Below are 25738 nucleotides of genomic sequence, written 5' to 3' on the forward strand. Positions count from 1 at the left end.
AATTTGGCATTCAAATATCCATTCAATATTTTTAAGTTAACATCAATAGTAAAATGCACATGTGGCCCAATTCTTAGTCTTTCAAATATAATATCAAAAGGTCAGATACAGATTTGCTTGTGAAACCAATATATTGTATCAGCTACTCTATATAGTGCCAAACAAAAAGATATCCCATTCTTTACTCTTCCTTTAGGCACCACAGTAAATAACAGTAACATCAAATGGATTCATATAGAGTCAATACAGAACTAAATAACACAAAATTGATGAAAAAAGGGACGTGAAAGACAAAGTGGTTTTAGCTGAGATAGGCAATGAGATTGTAAGTTTGTACAGTACTAGCATATAGCAAGAGCTGCAGACAAGGCAGGTCTCTCTAAAGCAATAGCAGAGTTAAGCAATGTTAAGTACCACAGAAGGCCGAATTTTTAACAACCAAAGAAAGCAAAACTAAAGAGACTAGCTGGGAGACGAAGGCCAAAATTAGTTCATAACTGTAAGAGAATTAAGAAAAACATTGAGATCATGGCCAAGAGGTCAGAATTTCATAGAAGACTGTTCCCCTTGACCACAGAGACTATCCAAGATGTTGACAGAAGAAAATTGAGTCAAAACAGTAACTTTTCTGGTCAAAATGGTCAGAGTATCGGTAAAGTTACCAAAAATATAAGCAAGCAGAAGTCATTGACATAAAATTGTTAAATGTAAAAGTAGATATGGAAATGTCCACTGTAATACACTTACATAAGCTACGTCCATTTGGTAGTGTAGCGCCAGGCTGAGAAGTTAACCTAGGAAACAATTATATTAAACACACAAATAAGGTTTAGATTCCTTAGCCAAGCACAAGTTATGCAGTGAAAACAGAACTTTAAACACAGAACTTTGTTGTAACTTCAAAACCTTTATGACATGTAGCCTCCAAAGAGTGTGCTTCATGTCGAACACTAGAATGAAGAAAAAATTGCCAAATACCAATTATATTAATCCCCCTCCAATTACCTGAACATCTCTTTTATTAATCCCTCTAATGTTCCCTCATGTCATGTCCTACTATTAACTTTCCTCTTAAGTTTCGAAACAGCAACTTCATATAGCTCTTCAAAGGCAATTAATATCCAAACACTTTGGATAAACTAGGAGAAGTAACTGAACTTTTGGGAAAAGTCTTAGAGACTCAAGATCAACATTAGGGCCAAGTGCTCTGAATTTTGGTAGAAGACAATGAAAAAACTAAGACATGTTGCAGTGGGCTCTACATGAGTAACAGCATGCGTTTCAGCATGCTTACCAAATTTCATTTGACACATTGATCTAAATTGTCCCAGTCATGTTAAATATTTTTTTACTTAGGTATAGTGCAAGTCTACACTTATTAAAAAAACAAATCAAAGCTGTATTAGTTTCAATACATTCCTAGATGACCATGGCATATGATACACTATGTTTCATTTATTCTGGTTTAGAAGTGAAAAAAAAAAACCAAACAAATGATCTATTTTAAGACTTACACAGTTTTTAAACATACTTCATCCTAGCAGATGACAGTCCGGTAGAGAATTGCAGCAATTCTTATATACAAAGCATTGCAAGAACAATTTTGGTTTGTAGATAAGCCAAAAAAATATATCTACAAAAGAATTAGTATTAACTGAAAGCTCATGGCCCAGGAACAAACTGTCCACAGTCTCTCATAATTACTTGTAATCATGTGAAGAATCTTATTAAGTAAAAATTGCTTTGTAAAATATTATTAATCAGAGTTAGAAAATGAAACAAATTACTTCTCTTTCGAGTTATAAAAATGTGGCAGGATTAAGGTTGTATTTAATAAAATACAGTAATTTACTTGAGTCATTATAACTGAACAGGGAAGAGGGGCTGAAAACAACAACGGAAAAAAAGAAACTTGACCACTATCCATTTACTAAAGATGGTAATACTTATTTCTTAATTAAAATGGCATGTCTTCCTACCAATTAAACCACTGAATTTGGATTTATCAAGAATCTAGAGTTAGGATTGCATCTCAAAATTACTTTCCATTTTGGTATGAAATTACACAGAAAGGAAATACAAAAATGAGAGGATTGACATAACCCACTTTCCCGGAGTCTCAAACTAAATAAAAATGGTATGAAAAAAAACACGCTTCAAGAGTATACTGTTGAGCATGAGCTGCAGTTCACTGCAGAAATAGTCTACATGGGTTAACAATACAGGGAAAATTGGTAAGACTTCATTTTTCTCTTGGCACCAAGTTACCTGGACTGTCCAGTTGAGATGCTCCATTCCTCTCGCTGCCCAGTACTGCGTGATTTTGATTTGTCTTTGCACACAGGATCAGCATGTTTTGAGGTACGTTTGGCAGGAGGAGATACGTGGCTATCACTCAAACTAGCATCACTACCTTCATCTTTCTGAAAAGAAACAAAGACAAACAAACAAAAAAAAAAGATATCAGACCATTCTGAATTTGCTCATTTGTATATATCCTTACAGAAAAAAAAAGAAACTTAAGCTTAGTAAAAGGAAAGTCTCTATCAAACTCTTAGCAATCAGCTTATGTGAAATATTAAAAATGTTTGCTGTAAAAACGTTACTGCAAATTACAGCTTTTCCACAATATTTTACATTTACTTCTGAACAGCAGTTTGGTTCCCCAACCCACTGTATTTGTATATCGTACATGACACTGCTACTCTTATCCTACTTGCAAAAGAACTAATAGTGTAATAAAGAGAAAAAGGGAATTATGAGAGAAAATTATGATACTTAGAATTGCAGCATGAATTTATTCTACTGACAGTATCTTGGTCTTTAAAGTGCTTTAACAGTCACATCATGCTTTTTCTTCTTGTAAGAGCTTTGCAATACCTTCTTCTCTTCTTTAGATTGTCAAGTACACAGGAGTAACTGAAAGTGGACTTTATACTTGTACAGCACTTTTTGGCTAATATGTTCATTAAGAGCATTATACACACTAAGAACATTAGTCTTAGAACCTTTAAGAAGCACCTTAACACTACCAGAGGGGATTTTTTTCTGTTGCTCTTATCAGAGGTAACATAGACAGAAACTCAAAGATAGCAGCAACAGATTACTTCAGAGCTGTACATAAGAAGTGGACAGAGAGCAAACTTCAGAAGATCCATTTCTGTTAAGAAGAACTACCAAAAAAAAAGAAAGAAAAAAATCAAGATTCTATAAACCACAATTCAGCTCATGGAAGTAGTCTTGGTTAAAACACCAAATCGTAGATACCCTCTCTTGCATAAAGACCTCGCAACAACAGAGTAACCGATTTCTGAATATTAAGGTCTAGGAGTTGTTGGTAAGCACTTAAACTAGGAGCAAAAGACAATTTTACTTCTATGCAAAGAGATAGTCACAGAAACCCCTTTTGTTTATTAGGCTTATTAACAACAACAACAATCCGATTTGTACTCCAGAGAATTCAACACCATCATGTCTCACATCCTCCAGATTTTTTTTAAAAAAGAAAGTCTTTAAGAAAGGAAGATGAGAGGAAGACAGACAATTGCCTCACAGCAGTTAGAAAGTTACAAGGCCTAAACAAAATCATATCTACACATGCAGTTTGACAAGACAGCTCAGCACCATTGAACCTCGGGTCTGGCCCATGCACTCCCTGACTGGCTACACAGTACCACTCAAACCTCTTTTCCTCTTCTTCTGATGTTACTCTGACACACCAAAACTTCACTTTCCTTCTGTTATATTAGCTTCCTACTACTGGTTAGTGAGCTGAATCATTTCACTGAGGGATTAAACAAGTACAAAAGAGAATACTAAAAAAAACCAGAGGTGAAGACAGGATCATTGTCTGCAAGAATAGAAAGCTGCAGTGAAATAGGCTGTCTGCATCATGTCTTAACATTTTGTCTCCCGATATATAATTTTAACAAATATTAATATTAAATACTTCTACTACTAATAATAAATTAATATGGTATTAAATATGATATTGTATTTATTTACTGAATCTGTGTGATATGTATTCATATTATATGTACTTGTAAATACTTTCAATAATGTTAAAAATACTAAAAACTAGTTTTAAATGCTAACCAGCTTACAGTCACAGCTCATTTTAAAACAGGTTTAGCTTTGATAATTTTCAGCCTATCAAAGAAAAATCCAGGGAAATAAAGACTATGTTAAGATTTAATCTTAGGACTCATTTAACTCTAGTTAAAAAACTCAACAAAATGAACCCCACCATTTTTTTTCTTCCTCATTATTTCACTCCTTCAGGAAGTACCACGATGTTATGAAAAGATTAAAACTAAAACTTCATGTTAGATGAAGTAGAATTTGGGATCTAACAGTCAAAGTGGTAGCAGAGGGAACTACCACCATTCCTAAATACAAAACATTTGCACCTTGCATAGTGCTGTAAAAGACATGTATGGCCACCCTGTGGTTTTCCATAAGACTGTGCAACCACAAAATACCATCTTTTCACAGAATATTCACTTCTGACTACTGGGAACATTTATGTATGTACTTACTGCTTTAATCAGCCAAAAGTTTATTTACGGACTTTCAGAAAAACATTGTTGCTCTAACTCAATTTTAGCAACTACTATTTGAAACTACAACTGCTACCCTGTGCAGGTCAGTAGCAGAGTTTCAAGGTAAGCCACAAAACCAGTTTTAAACTGGCTAGGCAAGACACAGAAAATGAAACTAAGAAAGAGGAACAAACATGTAATGAAGCTTTACCAAGACTAACACTAAAGCTATTTTGCAAGCAGTGAAATCTGTAACGCACAGGTTCCTGTACTCCACTCCTACCCATTCCCATGCAAAAATCCTAACTCCTCCTAGGTCTCCTGTGACCACCTTTCCTTGCATTTCCTTCAGTTTTCTGCCTCTGGTGATAAGTCTTAAAAGTAGCTAGTATTCCTTATTTATCCTATTTATTGGCCAAAGGCAACACAGTGATGAAATTGCTTCTGGCAGGTAAAATAAAATACTAGTGATTAACTCAGAGACAATAACCTGCTACTTCAAGTCTCCTTCTGCTACTGAGTTACCAATGCTCACAAAATTTACAAAAGTCGAGCACCTTTGAATTCTCTAATACTGTCAAATGAACACGTACTAGACAATAGCTTCAAAAACTGGAAGGGCATGCTAACCATCAGTGTCATCACATCAGTGCAGTTGCCCAAGGTACTAGCAAAGAAGGCATTCACTTAACCGAGGCAATGATTTCTGGTTATTCTTTGTTTAGGGTAGTATCTTCAGTTGAGTCTCATTGATCTGCTTATTAACTCCACATACTAACTTTGCAAGTACAAACCAAGTCTAAATGTTAAAGACAGTCCAGCTCAAATATTAAGTTAGGACACTTGATGTAGAAAACACACTAACATACAAAATTTTTACCATGAAGATGAGACAAAGCTACTAAAATGAGAAATCACTGGAAGTTTAAATATATTGAGGCCAAACCCCATTTTCCAGTTAACAAACAATTAAAAATTCAAGCTCTAGGGAATCAAATCACACCCAGACTGCTATCCAGAACTTTCACTTATCTACAATAAAATATGGAGATGAAGTTTTCATTACACTCAAGAGATCTGACAAACTGGGATAAGCCAGAACAAGAAAAGAAATTAATTTCACTTTGAGAAGTCTTTACGGACAGTAGTGTATCCACTTCTTCCTCTCATTTATAGCAAATGTCTAACGATTCCACTGCACTCAACTTGCTCCCTCACGCAACTAGGTCTCAAACCATTTATACCTTTAATGATTAAAATAGTACTTCAGTTTCAACTCAGAAACTATAATTACTTACTACTACACATCACGAAAATGTTAGGGGACTAGAAAGAATGTTTGAACCAAGCAACAAACTTAAAAATTAAGAAATTAATAATGCAAATGCACAGGCAGGAATCAAAGCACTGAACTCAGAGCTCCTAAGGAAACACTGGAACTGAAGCAAATGCACACACACACTGAGAGAACACGGAGAACAGAAATTAACAAAATCTCAATGGTGTCAGAAATTACCTGAAAGCACATCAAAGCAAAAACACAAACACGGAAGAATCAAAAAATGAGTTTCCATATTGTCAGGAAGTACAAAGAGATAAACAAAATCTAGAGCGACTGTATTTATCTAACAGAAGTGAGAGATCCACCAAATCCTAGTTGTGATCCAGAACAAGCAGAACCCAGCACTGCTTCTTACAAAAGCACTCTAGAATAGTGAGTAGGGAAATAGCAGGATACAATCCATGGTCTAGACTGGTAAAACATAGTCTTCATTATCTTTCGATTCAAGAGTAAAATGGAATGTGACAGCTGCATGAATACCGCGAGTTAGTTGTTGAGCTAAGATTCAACAGTGAGAGTCTCGAAGAGGCAGTGGGGCAAACTCTGGTAACACACCTTTAGTGAAAGCAGCTGAATGCTGAGTACTACAGATCTAAAACCGTAAGTAAATAAAGCAATAAATCAAATATAAACAGATGCTAATCTTTATTCCCTACTTGGTGTGAAAAGGAGAAAGATGGAAAAAATGTTTACTGTAATACACACACTCATGAACAAGCTACAAAAACCACTGAGAATGTTGTCTGTAGTCTCTTCTAAATGCATTCCTAAATTTCCAAATAATAATTTGATACTAAAGAACTTTAACATTTAGACATTAACTAGTCCTTAAGTTTTGAAAGAACAGAATCTAGAAATTCATGAATAAAACTGACTTATTTCTTCTTAATACGTCCTCTTGGAAAAAAAGTCACTACACCAGCACAGTCTTTCAGCATGATTGAAAGACACACATACCAAAGGAGTCCTCAAGGACAAGGGCTTCAGGTATATCACAGGGACCATGATATCTGATTAACTTCCAAGTTGAAATACAAAGACTACTTCCGTCATATTAAAGAGGAGAGCGTAAGGTTTTGTGTCTTCTGTTTAAGTTGAATGTCCTGGCCCAGAGAATATCTGATGAACTTCTCACTACACTGCTGGTCTGAATATCCCATGATAAACATAATCCATCAGTCTTGGTAACACTGGATGAGTACATAACATCTCTGTCACTGTCATCTCCAAGTACCTGAACACAAGTGCATTGAGTTTTTGAGTATGGGATGACATAACATTCAAAGTACAACCACACCTTGCAATTTCTGAAAGAAAAAAGACTCCATTTGGTTTACCACAGATTCAGCTAGATGAAAACACAGGTATGCAGGCATGAATATTTGAGTTTTCCACCATGGTCAAACTTGCTCTCCTTGCCTACACCTTGTGTGTCACACCCTTCTTCTGACTAACTCTGCCACACCCAGAAAGTCAGTGGGACTGCTCTGTTTCACAAGCCAGACAGGGGAGTTTGCAACCTCATGTTCTAAAACTTTCAGCATCCACGGTTTTCTCTGTTCTATGATTTCTTTCCATGTCTAAGACACGAAATTAAGACATGACAACATTCAGTCTTCAACTGACTGATTCTATTCCTCCATGTTTTGTTGAAAGCACAAACTAAATTATTCTTTTTGCCCCACTGAACAATAACAAAAACACCCTGAAATTCGCTTTTGTCTTAACAACAGCAAAATAATCATTTTCAATATATTTCTTTCAGATACAGGTATTTGAGAATCTCTGATTCTAACTTTAGATACTTTTTAGCTATTGATTTTTAAAGGAACTTCTTCCTCTCCCTTGGACTCTCTAAAAAGACAATGACTTCGGATGCCTCTCAGTTGAATTTTTACTAACATTGGAGAAACTGCATTCAAGTCCTCCAGTTATTTCTAACATGATTTAAAATGTATCTTGTGAATAACAAACACATCTTTTCAGATATTCCCAAATATTTTTATTCCAGTACTATAAAAAGATAAAAGTTGTCTCTCTAAAATAAAACTCGTACTCCTGAGAAAAACGTGATTGTGTCCCCAGTGCAACAACTAGTTAGGCTGATCACTCATCTTTGCCCTCAGATAACTATGCTGTTAACAAATAACTTGCTTTTCCAGTAACTGAACTATAACATCACTTCAAATATACTAATAAAATACACCGAAAACACTATTTCTCTGTCCAGTGATTCTGGATAAATCATCTGGCTCCCCTGTGTATCATTTTCTGTAATGGTAAAAAATATAGATTAAAATATTAATCCTGTATATCTGTAGAATATAAAAGATTCACTTTAAGGTCTATTGATGAAAGTTAGGTAAGAGCAAAGTATCCTTCCTAAGATGTGTTTGGGCAAGGCATACTAAACAATTAAAGAAAATCAAAGCTTCAACATCTCTTTGAGATATTTTTAGTTTTGTTCTTATTTGGTTCCAAGTTGTAGTTAAGTAGATCAAACAATATTTCTACCATAACTGCGAGAATGGCAATAATGGCATCTGACCAGAATCTAGTAAATCCCTTTAAATCCTTTTTTTTTTTACATTCATCACTTTGCTTTATAGCATCTTCACCAAAGGAAAAAAAAAAGTAATACTGTCCTGCTCAACACAAATTTTCAGTAGGTGAAATGCTCTCATCAGCATGCTCAAACTAGTGACCACACCTTGTCTTATGCATCTGCACTATGTCCTCATTTCAGGATGACACATTGCACTACCCACTCTCTCCAGCACCAACACATACTCACAGGCTCCTCTCCTCTCCCCACCCCAACCCACATTTTCCTGGCAAATGCCCTTAGCCCCTCTTTGATGGGAGGACTGACTACCTACCTGGTGGGAAGAGGTAAGACCTGATACACTTGTCTGGGGGAAGAAGGTAACATGAGTCAATTCCAGCTCACAGCACAATACAGCAGGCTGTTTTCATGTCAGTACACTATGTACTCCTGTATGATGAACATCTATCTACCTTTGTGTCTCAAAAATCCAGTGTAAGGATACCGCCTGTGCCTTCAAATGACAAGAAGTTGGAAAAAAAAGAAAAAACAAACCCTATTTGGATCAAAGCACATTAATTATCTTAACAAGAGATTCCAAAGAAATTGAAGGTAAAACTTCACTGTGAGGGTGACGGAGCACTGGAACAGGCTGTCCAGATGGGTTGTGGAGTCTTCTCTGGAGACATTCAAAACCCACCTGGACAAGTTCCTCTGTGACCTACTCTAGGTGGCCCTGCTCTGGCAGGGGGATTGGACTGGATGCTCTTTTGAGGTCCCTTCCAACCCTTAACATTCTGTGATCTTCAAGTTTAATTAAGGACCTTGTATGTTAACCTTAGTGATAGCCTGAAAAGAGACAAAGTTGACTGCAAAGAACTCATCTTCTAGTCACATTTCTATAATTTTCACTTGTTTGTACACATTTATCAGACATTGGCTCTCCACACCTGTTAAGGAAAAATTACACGATTCATGCTTAAGTGCTTGATGATCTTGGAATAAACAACTATTAATGCTGTATTTCACTGGTGATGACAGTAAAGAATGCCTCAGTTTAAGGATGATCTAAATTCTTTTAATATTCATTTTCTGCTTGGATGTGGGGTTTTTTTCAGTAAACAATGCTTACATCAATAATAGCCATTAAGAACATAAAGAATACCATCATCTAGACTTTCAGAAGAATAAATTCTTCCCAACTCATTCAGGTAAAAATTCAAATTTTTTTGCTTCATTTTTTTCTGTAGATTTAAGTTTTATTTCCTGAAATACTTCATTTCTAGAATTCAGGTTATTTAACAAATGTGAAAGCTTTTGAGAAAAGTGAAAAGTTTACAAGTTCAAAATAGAAACCACTACCTACAATGCTGTTTATTATATATTTTCACACTTGCAACCATTGCCCCTGTCTATAACAGAAAAAGACACCTGTTTATGTCCAAGTCTGAGTGCCTTTTCATGGCTTTTGATTTGACACCCCAAAAACTCTTCCAGTCTATAGGCTACTTGTAGATTCATGATTGAAAGAGAGAGTCAATCCATAACAGAGCCGATAAATAGGAAGTCGAGGTTTATTCTCCATCCATCAGCATTTCCCTGCTCCAAGTATTTCCACCAGGAGCCATCTTCTCTCCTTTGTGCCTTCACTAAAATTAGGGTGACATTAAGAATTTTCAGCTGATAATGAAAATCAGGGGGCATGGAGGGAAGGCAAGAGGAAGCAGGAGTATGTGGTGAAGAGAGTTAGTTTCAGCTGCACCAGAAATCTGATCCAGCAGATCAAATAGCCAGGCAAGCATTAATATTGGCAAGTCTATTGCTTTTCACAACTGCAGAGTTAATAGCTTGCCACACATGTGAAATCACACACCTGCAGAAGAGCGAGTCTACTAAGGTCTCTGTTTGCAGTATGGGGTCCACAACTCAGAGGTTTTTCTAGAAGATTCATGTTTCAGAAGTTTTTCAAACCACTCATATTCCTAATCAAGCACTGAAGAAATAGTAAACCCAAGCCATTTTAGTCAGAAACATATTAACGATTTTCATGAGTTTCTAGATTCTAGTTTAAGTTTAGATTCTAGATTCTAAAGTCTAGTTTAAAAAGATTTTTAAAGCAAAACACTCTTATGTAAATATTCAAGAATGGCTGCAATTTCAAAGTAGAAAAAAATGAAAATATTCAAACAACAACTTTTTTTCCTATCCTTAGTCCTCAAAAATCTCGCTTGCCTTTGCTGAGCAACTCCATCCCAAAGACAGTTTGGACAACGTGGCCTCCTTCTAACACTACTATAAACCTAGATAAGCAGCAGAAACATCTGAGAGAATATACCAAGTAGGAGTCCAGAGAGAACTCTTGGACCAGTGGGTTCACGACAAGGCTTAGACATGACCAGGTCTTAACTCAGTAAACGAAGCAAGGAAGTGTTTGTAGCAAGTGAAGGTATAGGAACACGGCCTTCTGTTTAAAAAAAAAAAAAAAAGTGGGATTAAAACTGCTTCTGTATCTCTAGCTACAACACACTTTAAAACAGTATTTCAAAAGAACAAAAAGGAAATTAAAATTGTTTCAAAATGCGATATGAAATCTTAAGATGAATGTGTTGCAATTTAAATCACAATAAAGACAACATTCAAGATCTGAGAGATAAATCAGAGAAATAATAGAAGGTAGTTATTAAGCATTTGGAATGAGGGATTGCTGAAGCATGACAACAAATTTCAATGCAAGTAATCTCTTCCACGTGTACAGAAAGAATAGCTTCTTCATTTCATTTTTTTTTAAATAGCTCGGCTCAACTACTTATCCATTTAAAATGAAGCAATTGACTAGAGGTTGGAGAAAAGTAAAAAGCTCATTTCCCAAATTATGAAACTGCCCAAACTGAAGCATCTGCTCTGAGTGAAACTGGACAAAAACTTTCCACCAAAGCTTTACATTACTTAGATGTTTAACATACACTACCAGAAGCATAAAAATGAAATCACAAAATTCAGAGTGAGCTACAAAAACTACAGAACTTGGACAAGCTGATAAATTCTGTAGTTCTGGTAGAAGTCCTAAAGCTACCTCCTTTGTACCTAGTTCAACTGGAGTTGAAGCTGTTTTAGCACACACATACTCACCAGTGTAAAATGAAAAAGCTTACAGAAGATAATACACTAATCTTACAACTAGTTGAAAAGTGGCTTATTTTAATATTGACTGAGAAGAAGAAATTAAATTTATTCAGGAAAGGAGTCCAAGAAAGTATTAATGCAAAAGAACATTTGAATAATTTTCAAGTAAAATTAATGGTTAAAATAAACCATGAAAATCCCAAAGGAAATAAAGACAGTATTTCAATAATAAACCCAAGAGACAGAAAAATTGTTTAGAAAAGCAGTAAAGCATGAAGAGTAAGAAAAAAAAAAATCAAACCAACCAAAAAACAGACAAAGGATGAAAAAGTCCTAAAAATATCATCAGCCTCCTTTGCGTTAAGTGGGTTCATGAGTGGTATTACCCACACACAGTCATATGTTAGAGCTAAAGCATGTAATAAGTGATCAGTAACCTTTAAAATGGTCACAGCTACAAAATAAGGGTGGTGAAAGCTTCAGCTCAGTGATGCTTACTTGCTGGATGCTTTGGTTTGAGAAGGCTTTTAAGAAAGGTTTGCATAGAAATCATTTAAAGCATCATTAGGCTGGACTGAAAACTTTTCTCCAGTATAGCAAATACTTGACAATTTAGGGCACGATGTGCAGAACTATACCACATCCAACTGAAACTGCAAGGGAATGGAGGTGATCAGAACGTAATTACCTGAGCTAATTATCTTGCATAACCCCAAGCTGTATGCCACTATTGCAACATCATCATGGGATCTCTCACGGCAATGGGTTAAGCCTTCTGCTTTAAGTTTAAACCAAGAGACAGTCATTAGAGAAGCAGCTTTTATTAATATTACTTTGGGACAAGCCCAATATTCAGAGGAAGCAATGCAGTGCACCAAACAACATCATTATTTTCCAGAGTATTCTTTGGAAGTCTTACCCACTCACTGGATTACTCCTTAAATTGCTTCCTTTTAAGGCCCTGGAACAGTGCGACAGCAGAGATAGCTAGCTTTGAAGAGGATGCGAAACTACCTCCCAAAACAAACTGTGTCCCCTTCAGAGGTGTCCTGGCATCTGAAAGTGGCCCAGACTGATTTGGCAAGACACACGGGAATAATTCAAATGTGAGACACCCCTTTGGAAAGAGGGGTTATAAATGCTGACTGTATGTATAGTGTTGTGACAAACTTGGACATAGATTGCTCAATTTCCCCCCTGTTCACGGATATATTAATTCAATGCTACCAAGGAACAGACTGCACAATTCAGTTTAGATCACTGCTTTTTTCCTGTTATGTCCCAAAAGACCAGCAGACCACTAAAACAGAAAGAATCCCACATTTTATTACACACTGAAAAGCTGAGCTTCCTTGGGAATCTTCCAGTAAATGAAATTGTTTAGAGAAACTTCACAAGGCTCTGTATTTCAGGGTATACATCAAAGAACTGTAAAAGCGTTAGCCTCAGCACCTTTATTGATGATACAGTAAACTTGAACAGTAAGACAATGCAGTTCTTTAAAAACACAGATATTTGAGAGACACTTTCTTTCCCTGAAGAGCTTTACATGCAGTAGCCAGTTAAGTGTCGTTTTTCCAGCACAAGAAAGAAACTTAACTTTTTCTTTAGCTTTACTCTAAACCACACAACATATAGAACACTGTAAGCCACTTTGCAAAGGTGACAAATCTGAATACTGACAGATCGATGACAGATCTGTTAATCTGAATCAGGCTCTTCCATAAAGGAAAATTCAATTTTTAGAAAGCTGTAAGGGGTGTGTTTAAAGCTAATATTTTCAGACAATTAGTATTTTTTTAAAGTTAATTTTCAATGTTTTCAATAGCTGACCATTCCAGATATCCTAACGAGTAAAACCTAACAATGAGTTTATGCTACAGACACTGCATCATCACCCAGAAATCAGAAAAAAACACTTATTATAACAGACTGAGAAATCTCAGTAAGAGACACTGAAATACATTGGTATTACAGAGCACAAAAATGTTGCTTAGCTTTATACCTTCCAACACTACAGCACTCAATGTCAACTCATCGAGACCGTGTTTGCTCCTATTAGCAATTAAGTACAATGGAGAGCTCTAGGTTGCCACCGAGTACATTCAGTAATGTTGGCAGTACTACTTTTAGCTAGGATCGTGTGTTAGAATTATCACAGTACCCTCAAGTAGCTCTTAAGGCACTGCTAATGTTTTCTGGGCTAATTAAATTAAGCTAATCTTGTATAGATTTCTAAAATGTCTAACTAATATGCTGGCATCATTTAAGAGTGTTTATTTTACAATCAATTCATTTTCTTGATCAACATTTTTGATTTGTGTTTTAAGATGACTGAGAAAAATAATTTCAATTGTCAAATAAGTGTTACCGATGACCACGACTCGGTATCTGAGAACATCAGAGATTAGACAAACTAGAGCACACGTTTAACCAGCCATGGTCACAGTATCCTCAATTCTTTCAGAGTGTGAATGAAGTCCACCGGATTTATAAGCCTTGTGTTACAATTCTATGATTCTGAAAACTTTGAAAGATTTTTATGCACTTTTCTTGTTAGAAAGCTTTAATATAAAGCTGCAACACTTCAAAATTTTAATGCTAGAAAGAAACATATATATATATATAAAAATTTATGCAAGGATGGCTTCAATTTCTATTAAATACTGTATAAATCAATCCTGGAAGCAGGAAGAAGACATAGCCTAGTTTTTCCTCTCCATAGACTCTTCTATGACATCATTTCAGAGAATAAACTTCTTGGCTCCTTGATCCATTTAATGAGGATTTTGTTCATTTTAATCTAGCTTCTGGGGTCAGCAAACACACATGTATTCATCTCCATCGCTGAATGTGCGGTCACCAGTCAATAATTCAAAACAGTTTACTTTGCAAAGACTGACGTCATGGCTTTCTCAAAGATGAGCAAGTACTACAGAGGGAATATGATAAAGGCATTTACACTATTATGGCCCATTTCCACAGAATGGGTGTTGCTTCCAGATTCAAACATAAATGGACACTATTAATATATAACTCAACATAATGTTGAGCTGGAAGACTAGAAACTTTAGTTCTTGGGAGAGGAGGGATTCAAGCTTATATTTGTAAATGTATGTGATAAAAAACCCTAACTTATGTACATCAGAAAAATGCAAGAGGAAAAAAAGGAGAAGAGAAAATGAAACAGATATAAAAGAGACGTAAGACAGCTCCTAACCCCTCATTTGGTCTAATCAGCATCTTACAGGATGCCATTAGATTACTAACTCAGTTTATGTTGCTAGTAAGGACTAAATAGATATCTTTTAAAATTCATTCTGGGACATAATTACATTGTCACTAAAGAGCATTTCTCTGGAAGTCCAGGTCAGAAATTCCACAGAAGAAAATTAAGTCAGATAGTGCAAGAAGGAAGCATACTATCTCTGCCACAACTCCAAACTCTAGCTGCCCATTAACTTGATTAACTGGTAGTAAGGCCAGTTTCCTGACATGACACACAAAAGACTTCAAAAACACATGCTGTTCCTGTCAATGACAAAAAACAACAAAAAACTTACAACTGTATGAAAATTATCCCAGCATGCTTTCTGAACACAACACAACTTTGCTATCTGTCTGCCAACAGCCACTTCCAGAAGCAAAGGCTTTGTCTTTCTACTGCTATACTTATTCATGTTCTAATCACTGAAATCCTTCTCTGGCACTACTTCAAGAAGATTCGGGAATTCAGAAAGATGCTGTATGGTTGAAAATACATCTGAAGAAGGAAACCAGTTGTTCAAAGACAATTTGAAAATATGATGAGAGATATATATAAATATTACAAAATTCACCACGGGAAAAAAAAACACAAAATACACAAAAAAACCCAACACACACCCAAAAAACCCAACAAACCAAAAATCCTTCCCAGATAACTTCTGCTCATCTTTGGCAACCACATCTTTAAAGATAATAAAAATCTACCTCAAATGCATGAAATTTGTTATGAGGTGAACAAGTCCATTCCCACACAGAAAAAATTTAAATTTAAAAGAAATACTTTTTTAGAAGCATATGCATATACAGATTTTATGGAAATACTGTGCACGATTCCCTTTTGTTACACCATGACAGTAACATAATTCAAACAGTTTAAGCATTTGTAGCACACAAATTCTTTTCATAGATTAAAAAGTATTTGGAAAGAAGTCCAACCTGTATTTTTAGCAGCAGTAAACTCCATGCAATGTAAGACAGTCAGGGTTACACCAAACTTCACCTCTCAAACCACAAGACTCACAATATTAATAAACAAAAACTGCATACTAGAACAAGAGTGTCTTTTTACAGTGACGGTGCTGCATCCCCATGAGTCTAATAAAATTAAATAAGGAAAATATAGGCAACAATGAGGAAAAGGTAAGATGGGTGGAAGTACAAAAGAACTGAAAAAAAAAAGCACAGAAGGTATAGAATATTTAGTCAGTGATTCCTGGTTTAGTTTGGTTTTAGTATTGTAAAACTAAAAGGATGGGGCAAAAGGTTTTCTCATAATTCCAGGTGTCAGCTGATTTGCTGTTACTCTTTTTCTGCTTCTCTGATTAACTTCCTCCTTAGCAGAGGCTGGGACATGATCAGTTGGTGCACGACTGTCAAAATGTTTTAACCCTCAATTTTCACTTCCATATTTACATTGCTTTTAAAATATGTCAGCAGATTAGGCAACTACGACTATTAGTTTAAACCTTCAAAGTAATACATGCAGTTTTATCAAGAACAAAAAGTCCTACCTATAATTTAACAATTATTGTCAATGAATCTGTTTTGAGACAAGGGGCTCTCGAACTCTTACTGACAATTAGAATTTACCAAATGTTAATTTTCCGAATCAGGATGTAGAATTCACTTGCTATTAGATCGTACAACGAACACTATTACAGTAAGTTCTGTTTGGAAAACATTTGACTGAAGCTTTATGGCTAGATTACACACTCTTCGGTTGGGTGGTGTGACAAAACCGGGGGACCTTTCTCAAACATCAGCTTTCTCCCGTCGAAGAAAGCTTCGGCCGAACTGAGGTCATTTAGGGAGAGGGAGAAAATAAGAAAATCGACAAGGGAAGCAAGGTTGCGAAGTTGCTGTAGGCGCAGCTCCCAACTTTTGTCTGGCAGCGAGCGCAGCGCCGGGCGCGGCCGCAGGGGGAGCCCCGCACCGCCGCCGGACCCCCCCCCCCCGCCCCCCGCCTGCCGCCGCGCCGGCCTTGCCTGCCCCGGCCCGGCGCAGACACCGGCACAACCCGGGTAGCAACTTCGTCTCCTGTGTCCCTGGCTGCCCCTCAGATGCGCGCCTGCTCCCCCCCCGCCCCTGCCAGCGGCCTGCGCATCTCGTCGCCTCGGTGGAGACCGCCCTCTCCCCCACCGGGCAGGGAACCCAGTTGGGACGCGGCAGGCGGCTCTGTACAGCTGTTTCCCCCCGCGTCCCCGCCGGCTCACCGGTGCCTCCTCACCGCGGACTCCCTGCCGGCTTCATCGTTCCTCCTCCTTCCCCCCAAGCCGACAGCCGCCACGGCAATGACCCCCCCACCCCCCCCTCGCTTCCCCACTCCTGTACCCGCCGCCCCCCCCCCGCCCCCGGCAGCAGCGGCGCTGTCCCCAGCGATTCCCTGGCCAAGGCCCTCGCCGCCGCCGCCGCCGCTGCCCCCCCCACCCCTCCGCCTCTCTCCCTCCCCGTCCACCGTACCCCCCCTCCTCGTCCTTACTCGCGCTGTCGCTGTCTCTTCCAGCCCGGCCGCATCTGCCTTGGTGCCCCTTTTGGAAGAGCGGGTCCGGGACGAGATGAAATGGCTGCCGGCTCCGGCCGCAGCGGCCGCCGCTTTGCCCAGGGGGCGCAAGGAGCTCTTCCTGGTGTGCACCATGGCCCCGGGGAGGGGGGACACGGGGGGCCACCGCCGCCGCTGCCGCCGCCGCTGCCGCCGCCGGCGCGGAGGGAAGAGGGAGGGCGGACAGGCGGGGGCTCGGGTAGGGAGGGGAAGGGGAGGGAAAGGGGGAAGGGGGGAGGGGGAGAAAGGCAAAAAAAGTCCTCTGGGGAAGCCGGTCCGCCGGGCAGAGCCACAGACAGAGCCGCGCCGACTCTTCCCGTCGCTGCCGCCGCCTTGTCGGCTCAGTCTCACACTAGCCGGCCGCCATTACTGTCCCTTCTCCCTTTCTCTACTCGGTCCGCGGCGAAGCCGCTAATTGCCGCCAGGGGGCGCTGCGCCGCCGCGGCCGCTTCGCGCAGGCCGAGGCGGCCCCTGCTGCCTCCTTTCTAGCACGGCGCCGGCGCGCTCTATGGGCCTGGCGCTGACCGCCGTGGGGGAGGTGGCGGCCCGCGGTCCCCGGCGGGGTCCCCCGGGAGCGGGATGGCGGCGGCGAGGCGTCTGGCTGCGCTACCCCGCCGTGACCGCGGGAGAGGACGGCCGGGAGCGCCCCGCGCCGCTGGACGGACGGGGACTGCCGGCTTCGCAAGCGGCGGGGCGGTTGCTGGGCAGCCGAGCGGGGGGTGCGCTCTCCTGTCAGGCTGAGGGGCAGCGGCGGGACCCGGGTGGCGTCGGCACCGCCACTGGCCCCGGGGCGGAGACCGAACGGTCACTGAGACTCAGGGACTGGGCCGTGACCTGCCCAGAGCCTGTCGAGAGCTGGACGGGCCTGACCCGGCGTTCCCGGCGTAACCCGCCAGACCGGTGGACCCGCCTCCTCCTAAAGGCCTGAGCCGGGGGGGTGAGGGTGCGCTTAGGTGAGGAGTTCAAGGGCAGGGAGGAAGCGGCAGCGCGAGGGCGCGGGAGGCGAAAGATGGCACCGTTTAACAGCTGAAAAGGGTGCTTGGCCCCGGGAGCAGGGACTGGAGCCTGCCGGCTCTCCTCGCCCAGGTAGGCTCTTTCCAGCCAATGACATGACAGCTTAGAGGAACGGATCCCCCGATGATAAGATCTCCACCATTTTCCGTGGAAAACTATTTCACAGCCTGGTGAGTCTCACTGTGAAGAAATGCTCTTGATAGGCAAGCTATCAGAAATGCACACGTGCTTCACCTGCCACACAAAGTCACCGATAACATCTGTATTTTGTCCAGTAGCCTCAACTCTCTTAATGTTCATTGCTCAGTTGTTGGAAAGCTTTTTCTCTCGCCTCACTCGTCTGTCACGGATGCAGTAACCACATTTTAGAAGGAAGAACAGTGTGTGTTAACAGTACATTGGATGACAAAATGCTTTTCAGTCTATTCACAAACTGTAATCCAATCTTGTCTCACCGATGTGTAAGAATCACTCTTCTCTCCCCACAACTTGCTGCCCTTTATTGAACTTATCATAGTATCTGCACATAAGCCCAGAAAACAAAAGAAAAAGGAAATGTAGCAGAGTAATACAAGCACAGAGCTGTAGGTGACAAAGTCTCAGCCTTTTAATTTTCACACTGGCTTGTTTGGCACCACAAGTTATTTCACAATCATAGAATCTTAGAAGGGACATGCTTTCCATTGCACAAAAAAAAGAAGAGCAGTATAATAACATTACTGGTCACATGGCTCAGGCTGTTGGGCTCAAGCAAGCTTTATCAAAGTATTTTTATTGGTTAAAGAAGGAAAGTGCAACGAGTGTAACACACAATAAAGGTAAAACTATGATTTTGCTTTACCTGCATGTCCCCACACCTTCCTTTGCAAAATTAGAGTCTGAAAAAGTAGGATAGGGCATGTACTTAAAAATATAAAATATGTAATGATGATATTAGGATATATGATAAGAAAATAGACTATTTAAACTTACAAGCAAAAATGTTCTTACTGCAAACAGTGACAAATCTTTGTTTTAATGAGATACTCCAAATTACAGTGTGTTTTAGAGTAGGAAGTATTGTCTTCTTCTCATCTGACCTTCTCTATTTAGAGCTTTTAATCTGTATTAGCAACAGTACTTCTTCAAGAATCTGCAGGATCCTTCAAAAGTATAGTTGTTGTACTCCATGAGATTACTTTTGCCATGTTCCATATCATTTGTTTCTTCATTTGTTTGTTTAAAGGTTATGAAAGGCTGTAACCATTTCATATACTTGTAGGCTAAAGGAGTATTCTAATTAAAAGCCTATGGTGATTTCTGAAAACGGTATTTGGAAATCACCCTTTTATGCTTCAAAAGTAGGAACAGAAGGAAACTGCATGAGACTGTCCCTTACCAGTGTGGGAATGAACCAGGAGACATCTTTGCTAGGACTTCGTATCAATCATCTGTTGACAAATAATATACTTTTCCATGATAGTCCTGTACTACTGATAGGCTGTGTAACAGCCATGGCATCCAAGTTCTGTTGGTCTGAAAAGGAAAAATAATATATTGATCTTCTTGAAGTTTTTATATGCGTCACAAAAACGTCATCCCCATTTTGGGGAAAACCAACAGATCAGTCTGTGGCCCAAAAAAGGGCCCAGACTGCAGCAGTTACAGTGAATGTCATAACTCTGGATTGTGATGCACTGGCAAGGCTGTTTAGGGAAGCTTGCATAACATCTGTTTGCAACATGTCTGATTCAAACCAGTGCTCCTCTCATGAAAACTGATGACTTTTAAAAAGTAAAATAAACATGGTCATTATGCAAGCAAATTGATTTTCCTGGATGCCTATCCAGATCTGCTTGAAGCAACAGAAAACTCACAACTTAAAAGCTATTTATATTTACTGAATATTTTTATCGTAGTTGTGTCCTTTTTTTTTCCAATGCTCTGATCTCCTTCCTGTGAGCCATACTCAAGTGAGCACTCTTTATGATGCCAGGGGGACTACTCTTGTAGAGGGATTGATGTAGTTAAAAATCCCTACTCACTGCTTTGAGCATTTTTAGTGCTTTATTCTCATTATGTTAGCATAGTAGGGAACATGTAAAGACATGCTTCATTTTGAATGTTTACTCTCTAGACTGTTTTTCACAGATGGTTTTATTTTCAGGTTTCTTAGTTGTCTTGTTCCTCTTATATGGGGTGGCTAGTTATTTTGGCTCAAACACTTTATGGCTTTATAGCCAAATAGCTATGAGCTCCATTGCCATTTTTAGTACTGACAATGTAAATTAAATAATAAATTACAAGGCTTACATGTCAGTTTCATTTGGAATATTTGTAATACAGAGAACATGTTAACACAGAATTAATATTGTATATCACACATATTTAGGGAGCAAAATGTAGTTTAATAATGAATGAATTACTGTAGAAATGGATTTAGAGTAATTTCACTAATCCAAAAATGTACTTATTCCCATTTTTTATAACTGTTGTTTGTTTTGACTGTCATATGAAGACAGAATTAAAAACCTGTTTTGACCTTCTTCAGCACCCTGCATGCAGGAAAAGATTTGTGTAAGAGCTCTGAGTAGCAAAAGACAATGACAGAAAAAAGGGGAGTAGTAGAAGGAGCCTACAGGTATTATGTAAAAAATTCACAAAGCTCATTCCCAGTAAGATTCAATGTTGAGATCTGTAGTTTGGTCTTACAGACAGATATCTAAATGGTTCTCAAAATAAAGGTGGTTAGGGACTGGAGCATCTGTCTTATGAGGAAAGGCTGTGAGACCTGGGACTGTTGAGCCTGGAGAAATGGAGACTGAGAGGGGATGTAATTCATACTTAAAAGTGTTTGAAAGGCTATGTTAGGAGGATGGGGCAGCACTTTTTTCTTTAGTCTCCACTGATAAGACTAGGGGTAATCAACAAAAGCTGAAACACAAAAAGTTCCACTTAAGGAAAAACTTTTTTGCGGTGAGGGTGAGGGAGCCCCGGCACAGGCTGCCCAGGGAGGGTGTGGAGTCTCCTCTGGAGGTTTTCAAAACCTGCCTGGATGTGTTCCTGTGTGACTTGATCTAGGTGGACCTGCTTCTGCAGGGGGGGTGGACTAGATCTTTAGAGGTCTCTTCCAACCCCTATCAGTCTATGATTCTGTGAAAAGCCATTGGGAAGGACTATATTTAAAATTGAACCAATTTATAACAAATGCTGAAGCTTACAGCAGTGTTCAACATCCTTTTATCTCTAGTTTTTAAGAAAAGATGAAGATATCTGAAACGTATTAAGAAGAAGTCACAACATCTGCTGCAGCAGGTACACCACGGGGAAACTGGAAAAACATTAAAAAGTACTTGAGCAAAAGAATCTCCTTGCATTAAACAAGACTTGAGGAATAAAATCTTATTGGGACTTAGTTACATAAAAACATTAACAATGACAAAGAAAGGCAAGCCTTCTTTGCTCCCCAAGTAGTATTTAATGGCACAAGAAATATTTGGAGATAGAAGATGTTGTTGCTACCTGTCCTATTTTATAAAGAGATTAGGAATGCATTACAACAAAAGAAAAAGTCCTTCATCCCTTATTCAGAACTTCTGTAGAGAGTTTCAGCCTAGTAAGGACCAAAGGGCTCTATTCAGTGAGTAACCATTTGCTTCAATCATGTGCAATTTACCAGAGATTACTTGCAATATCTCTGAATAGCTGTAACATTCCAAAGAATGGAAATCATCTCACTTCAGTGTTTATGATCATTAATCATATGAAAGTAGTACTGCCAGCCTGTCCCTATGCTGGGTGATGTACAGCTTTGTAGTAAAAAAACAGACTCTGTCCTAAAATGCTCACAATAAAAACAGGCATTTATTAAAACATTTGTAAATAAGCTTTAGGAGGACATGACTACAGAATGGCCTGATTAGGGTCACATGGGAAGTCCATCAGAAATATTACATGCTCATAAATCTCCCTAGTCCTCACGTATAATCTCAGCTTTAGAAGTATCTTTTCTTGTTACACATCCAAGAATGATTCTCATAAACTAGATCATCACTGTAATTTCACTTCAAAGTGTCTTTCTTTCAAGAATTCGCATTGTATATTAGTTCCAAATATGTGTTATCTGGTGCAAACAGTTGCTTAGGCTGTCTTTGTCATGCTTTTAGGCATTCCATGCTACTTTTAAAATTGAAGCTATGTGCACTTTTCCTGTGGATTTATAGTCCCGGAGTCCAGCAGCATGTGTGGGTACTCCTTTCTTTGCGTGGGGTTAATATCCTCTTCATGAATACTGATTCACCCAACATCTCCCATAAAACAATGACTCACTTTTCCATTGCACAGATAACTTTCCAGAAACACAGGTTCCTTAACCCGTTTCTCCCTGTCAGGTTTCATATTCTTGCAAAGAGCATGTGAGCAAAGGACACTGTTCAGGGGAGCACGCTGTCTTTGTCAACAGAATTGCCAAGTACAGAATCACCAAATTTTCGTCTCTTTTTTTATTTTGCAGTCCCATTTCCCTCCCTTTCTGTTCCTGCTCTGTATGCGTAACATTTCCAAAAGGCTTCAGGCAACAACTGCTATCTCAAGTTAAGGTCAATCAATATAGCAAATGTGATGTTGTTTAACTGTAGCTCATGGTTTCCTCTGGCATGGTTAACCTTGTTAAATATAGGGGTTTAAAATATACCTTCAAAATTATTTTTCTACTTGTTTTTAGATAAACTGCATGCCCTGGTTCTTCTGTGACTTTGATAGGGACATTGCTCTACTTTGTCAACACCCAGATTCACTCCTACATTATAAAACAAGTCCAGGGGTTGTTACTATCTTCCACAGCAGTGCATCTGACCTCTCCTGACAAAGAGGGCATGAGATGGTTGTATTCATCTCATTGAATACTCTGTTAAAGAGTTTTTTCAGCTGTTTGCTCCTATTCACCACACAGTGGGAAACGGACTGTTTGCTTCTGTTCATCTCATGTACTGTTTCTTGCCAGAGAATAAGCTGTACAAAATGCACAGGGTCTAGAAGAATTTTAATGACGTCTTGATTGTAACAACACTCTCACTTGAAAATTTCCAGCTTTTAAGAAAAATTGATTTTTTTACATTATACTGGACCCAAAGACCCAGTAATGTCTTCCTCCAGATTTTTCTTACTCCTCTGCTTTGTCAATAGTTTCAGTCCTGAGGGAGAACAGCTGTACGTAGAAGAGCTTTTAAGAAACCACTAAATTCACTAGGATACCGATTCCTATTGTAGTAGGTCAGCATGTCTCCAGCTGTACTCCAATTTCCAGTAATAGACCTAATCTTCTAAATCAATATGTGATTGCAGACTGGAAGCCTGAATTATTACATCAGGTAGGTCCAATCTTGTCTCCTTCTATGCTTATGTTTGGGTCTAGAGAATTGTTGCAGAAAACACCACCAAGCAAGGGTTAAGCATATTATTGACCATCTGTGTTTAATGAAATGGAGCCAATGTGCTTAAAATATTGAAAGAACATATAAAATAGTCCATCTCTGCCAAACAACCTTCTGAAGGTTTACCTCGATCTTTGTAAATTCTTTGAACTTTTCAACAGTGGGATGATGTTCTTCATTTAAGTTCTAAATATATAAAACCTCATTTAATAGAATCAGAAAGTAACACTTTTAACATACAAGTGTCTTCTCTCCAAAAATTTGGAAGTTATCTAGAACATTAAACAAAACTAGAGAGAACAAAGTCTCAGAAATATGTATTTTGAAAGGTAAGACTCCATGTATTTCACACCAAAACTAACAGCCAATTTCTTTACTATATATTCCCTGAAGATGCAGAGGCAGGAGCTGTAATTAGACCTCACTCCCTTAACACTTAATCCAAACTACCTTCAAAAGGTTTAGTGCATTGTGATGTATATTACAAAGAGGAAGGTAACTGTTATGGACCAGACTTTACTTCTTTTCCTTACCTTCACTGAAATCTGAGACCACGCATCTTATTTCAATGTTTCTGATGAATGTGATTTTGTTATGATGAAGGGATTCAAGAACGAGGTCACACATGGAGGTGCCATTGAATGAAGTATTACCTTTGCTTTTAGAATTATCACCCTTGCTTTTAGAATTATCTTTGATTGCACCTGTAAATTCGCAGTGGATTTCTCATTAATTAATAAGAATTAGCTAGATGTGGCTGTTCAATTTAGGTTAATTCTAAATGTTTTACAGTGCATTGGTAATTATCAGGAGAAATAAAAAAAACCCAAACCAACAAACCCCTTATTAGAAAGTGTGCAGGTGTAAGCTGTGCATCACAGGGTATCACTGCTTTTGCTCTGCTCAGCTCTGCTAGGGTGTTTGCTTTGGAGAGCTCCGAGCACCACTGGCTTGCTGAACGCAGTTTCTGCAAGGGCCCAATACAGAGCAAAGCCACTGCTCAGCACGGAGCAGGCAATCTCCCTTCAATGGATCCCATCCCATTTTCTCTTTTCTAAGGCATCCCGGGAGGCCCTGCTTTCCAGCCACCACACCACTCTTTTGTCCTCAGTGCAAGGCCTCGGCAGAGCTCCTTTTCAAATATGTCAACACTCGCCTTTAATTAGTCCTTTCAGCATAATGAGACATTCCTCATCTCCTTTAAAGGGTTCAGTGTGTGGCTGTTCCTGCCGTCTGCGCGGGGCTAAAAAGACAAAGAGCCAGGGGCAGCTTCACGTCGGTGAAGGCAACCCGGCTGGTCCAGAGCAGAGGTGTGGGCGAAGCTGTCTGGCCAAGACACTGGGCCCATTCTCTGCTATTGTGGACGCCTGCTGAATGCCGCTTTTTGTCCGTTGCCCGTGCGCGTACAGACATATAAACTCTATCTTTTGTTCTTCAGTCAGGAGGAGAAATCAGCCTTTGCAATAAAACACGCTGGCCTGGCAGACAGCAGTCTATCCACCCCTCAAAGGCTACAGCAGCCCCTTGCGCATCGACGCCAGCTGCGGCCGCCGTGCTCGCAGCAGGCCCTCGAGTCCAGCCCGGACACTGTGGCCTGCCCGCAGTGGATGAGCCGCAGCGGTGCGAGGGAGTCGGCCTGTTCGGGCGGGACGCTCCGGAGGGACGTAAACCCCGCAGCCTTTGCCTCTCCCCGGGGCGCCTGGGCAACACAGCATCTACGGAACCGTCGTTTCCCCTCGGTACACGCGGGTGCCACCCCCGCGCTCCCCCCTCCATGGCGCCCTAAGGCACGCCCATCGGTGGGGGCGGTGCTCTGTGCGCCCCGCCCCGCCTCGCGCGGGCCGGGCGGGGGCAGCGGTAGCGGGTGCCCCGGCAGTTGGCGGCTGCGCGTGCGCGGTGAGGCGCGGGACACTAACGAGTTGTCGCGGCGGGGAGGCCCGTGGCCGGGTGAGTTGC

The 25738-nt window shown here is 39.9% G+C and overlaps 1 protein-coding gene across 3 annotated transcripts in view; it reads right to left on the bottom strand.

Moving 5' to 3' along the window:
* ATAD2B (ATPase family AAA domain containing 2B) overlaps positions 1-17829 on the bottom strand; it is a 79372-nt gene extending 61543 nt beyond the window's left edge. For 2 of the 3 annotated variants that reach the window (XM_061989987.1, XM_061989986.1), the window contains exons 1-3: positions 17298-17829; positions 2269-2423; positions 748-794 (exon numbers count right to left, since the gene is read on the bottom strand). In XM_061989987.1, the coding sequence (XP_061845971.1) occupies positions 748-794; positions 2269-2423; positions 17298-17453 (358 nt within the window). In that variant the 5' untranslated portion in view covers positions 17454-17829. Of the gene's footprint in view, positions 1-747; positions 795-2268; positions 2424-17297 lie in introns of those variants that run through there. The other variant, XM_061989988.1, reaches the window with a different exon arrangement.
* Positions 17830-25738: the final 7909 nt, after the last annotated feature.

The sequence above is a fragment of the Colius striatus genome, chromosome 2 (genome assembly GCF_028858725.1).
Source record: "Colius striatus isolate bColStr4 chromosome 2, bColStr4.1.hap1, whole genome shotgun sequence".
Classification (NCBI taxonomy): domain Eukaryota; kingdom Metazoa; phylum Chordata; class Aves; order Coliiformes; family Coliidae; genus Colius; species Colius striatus.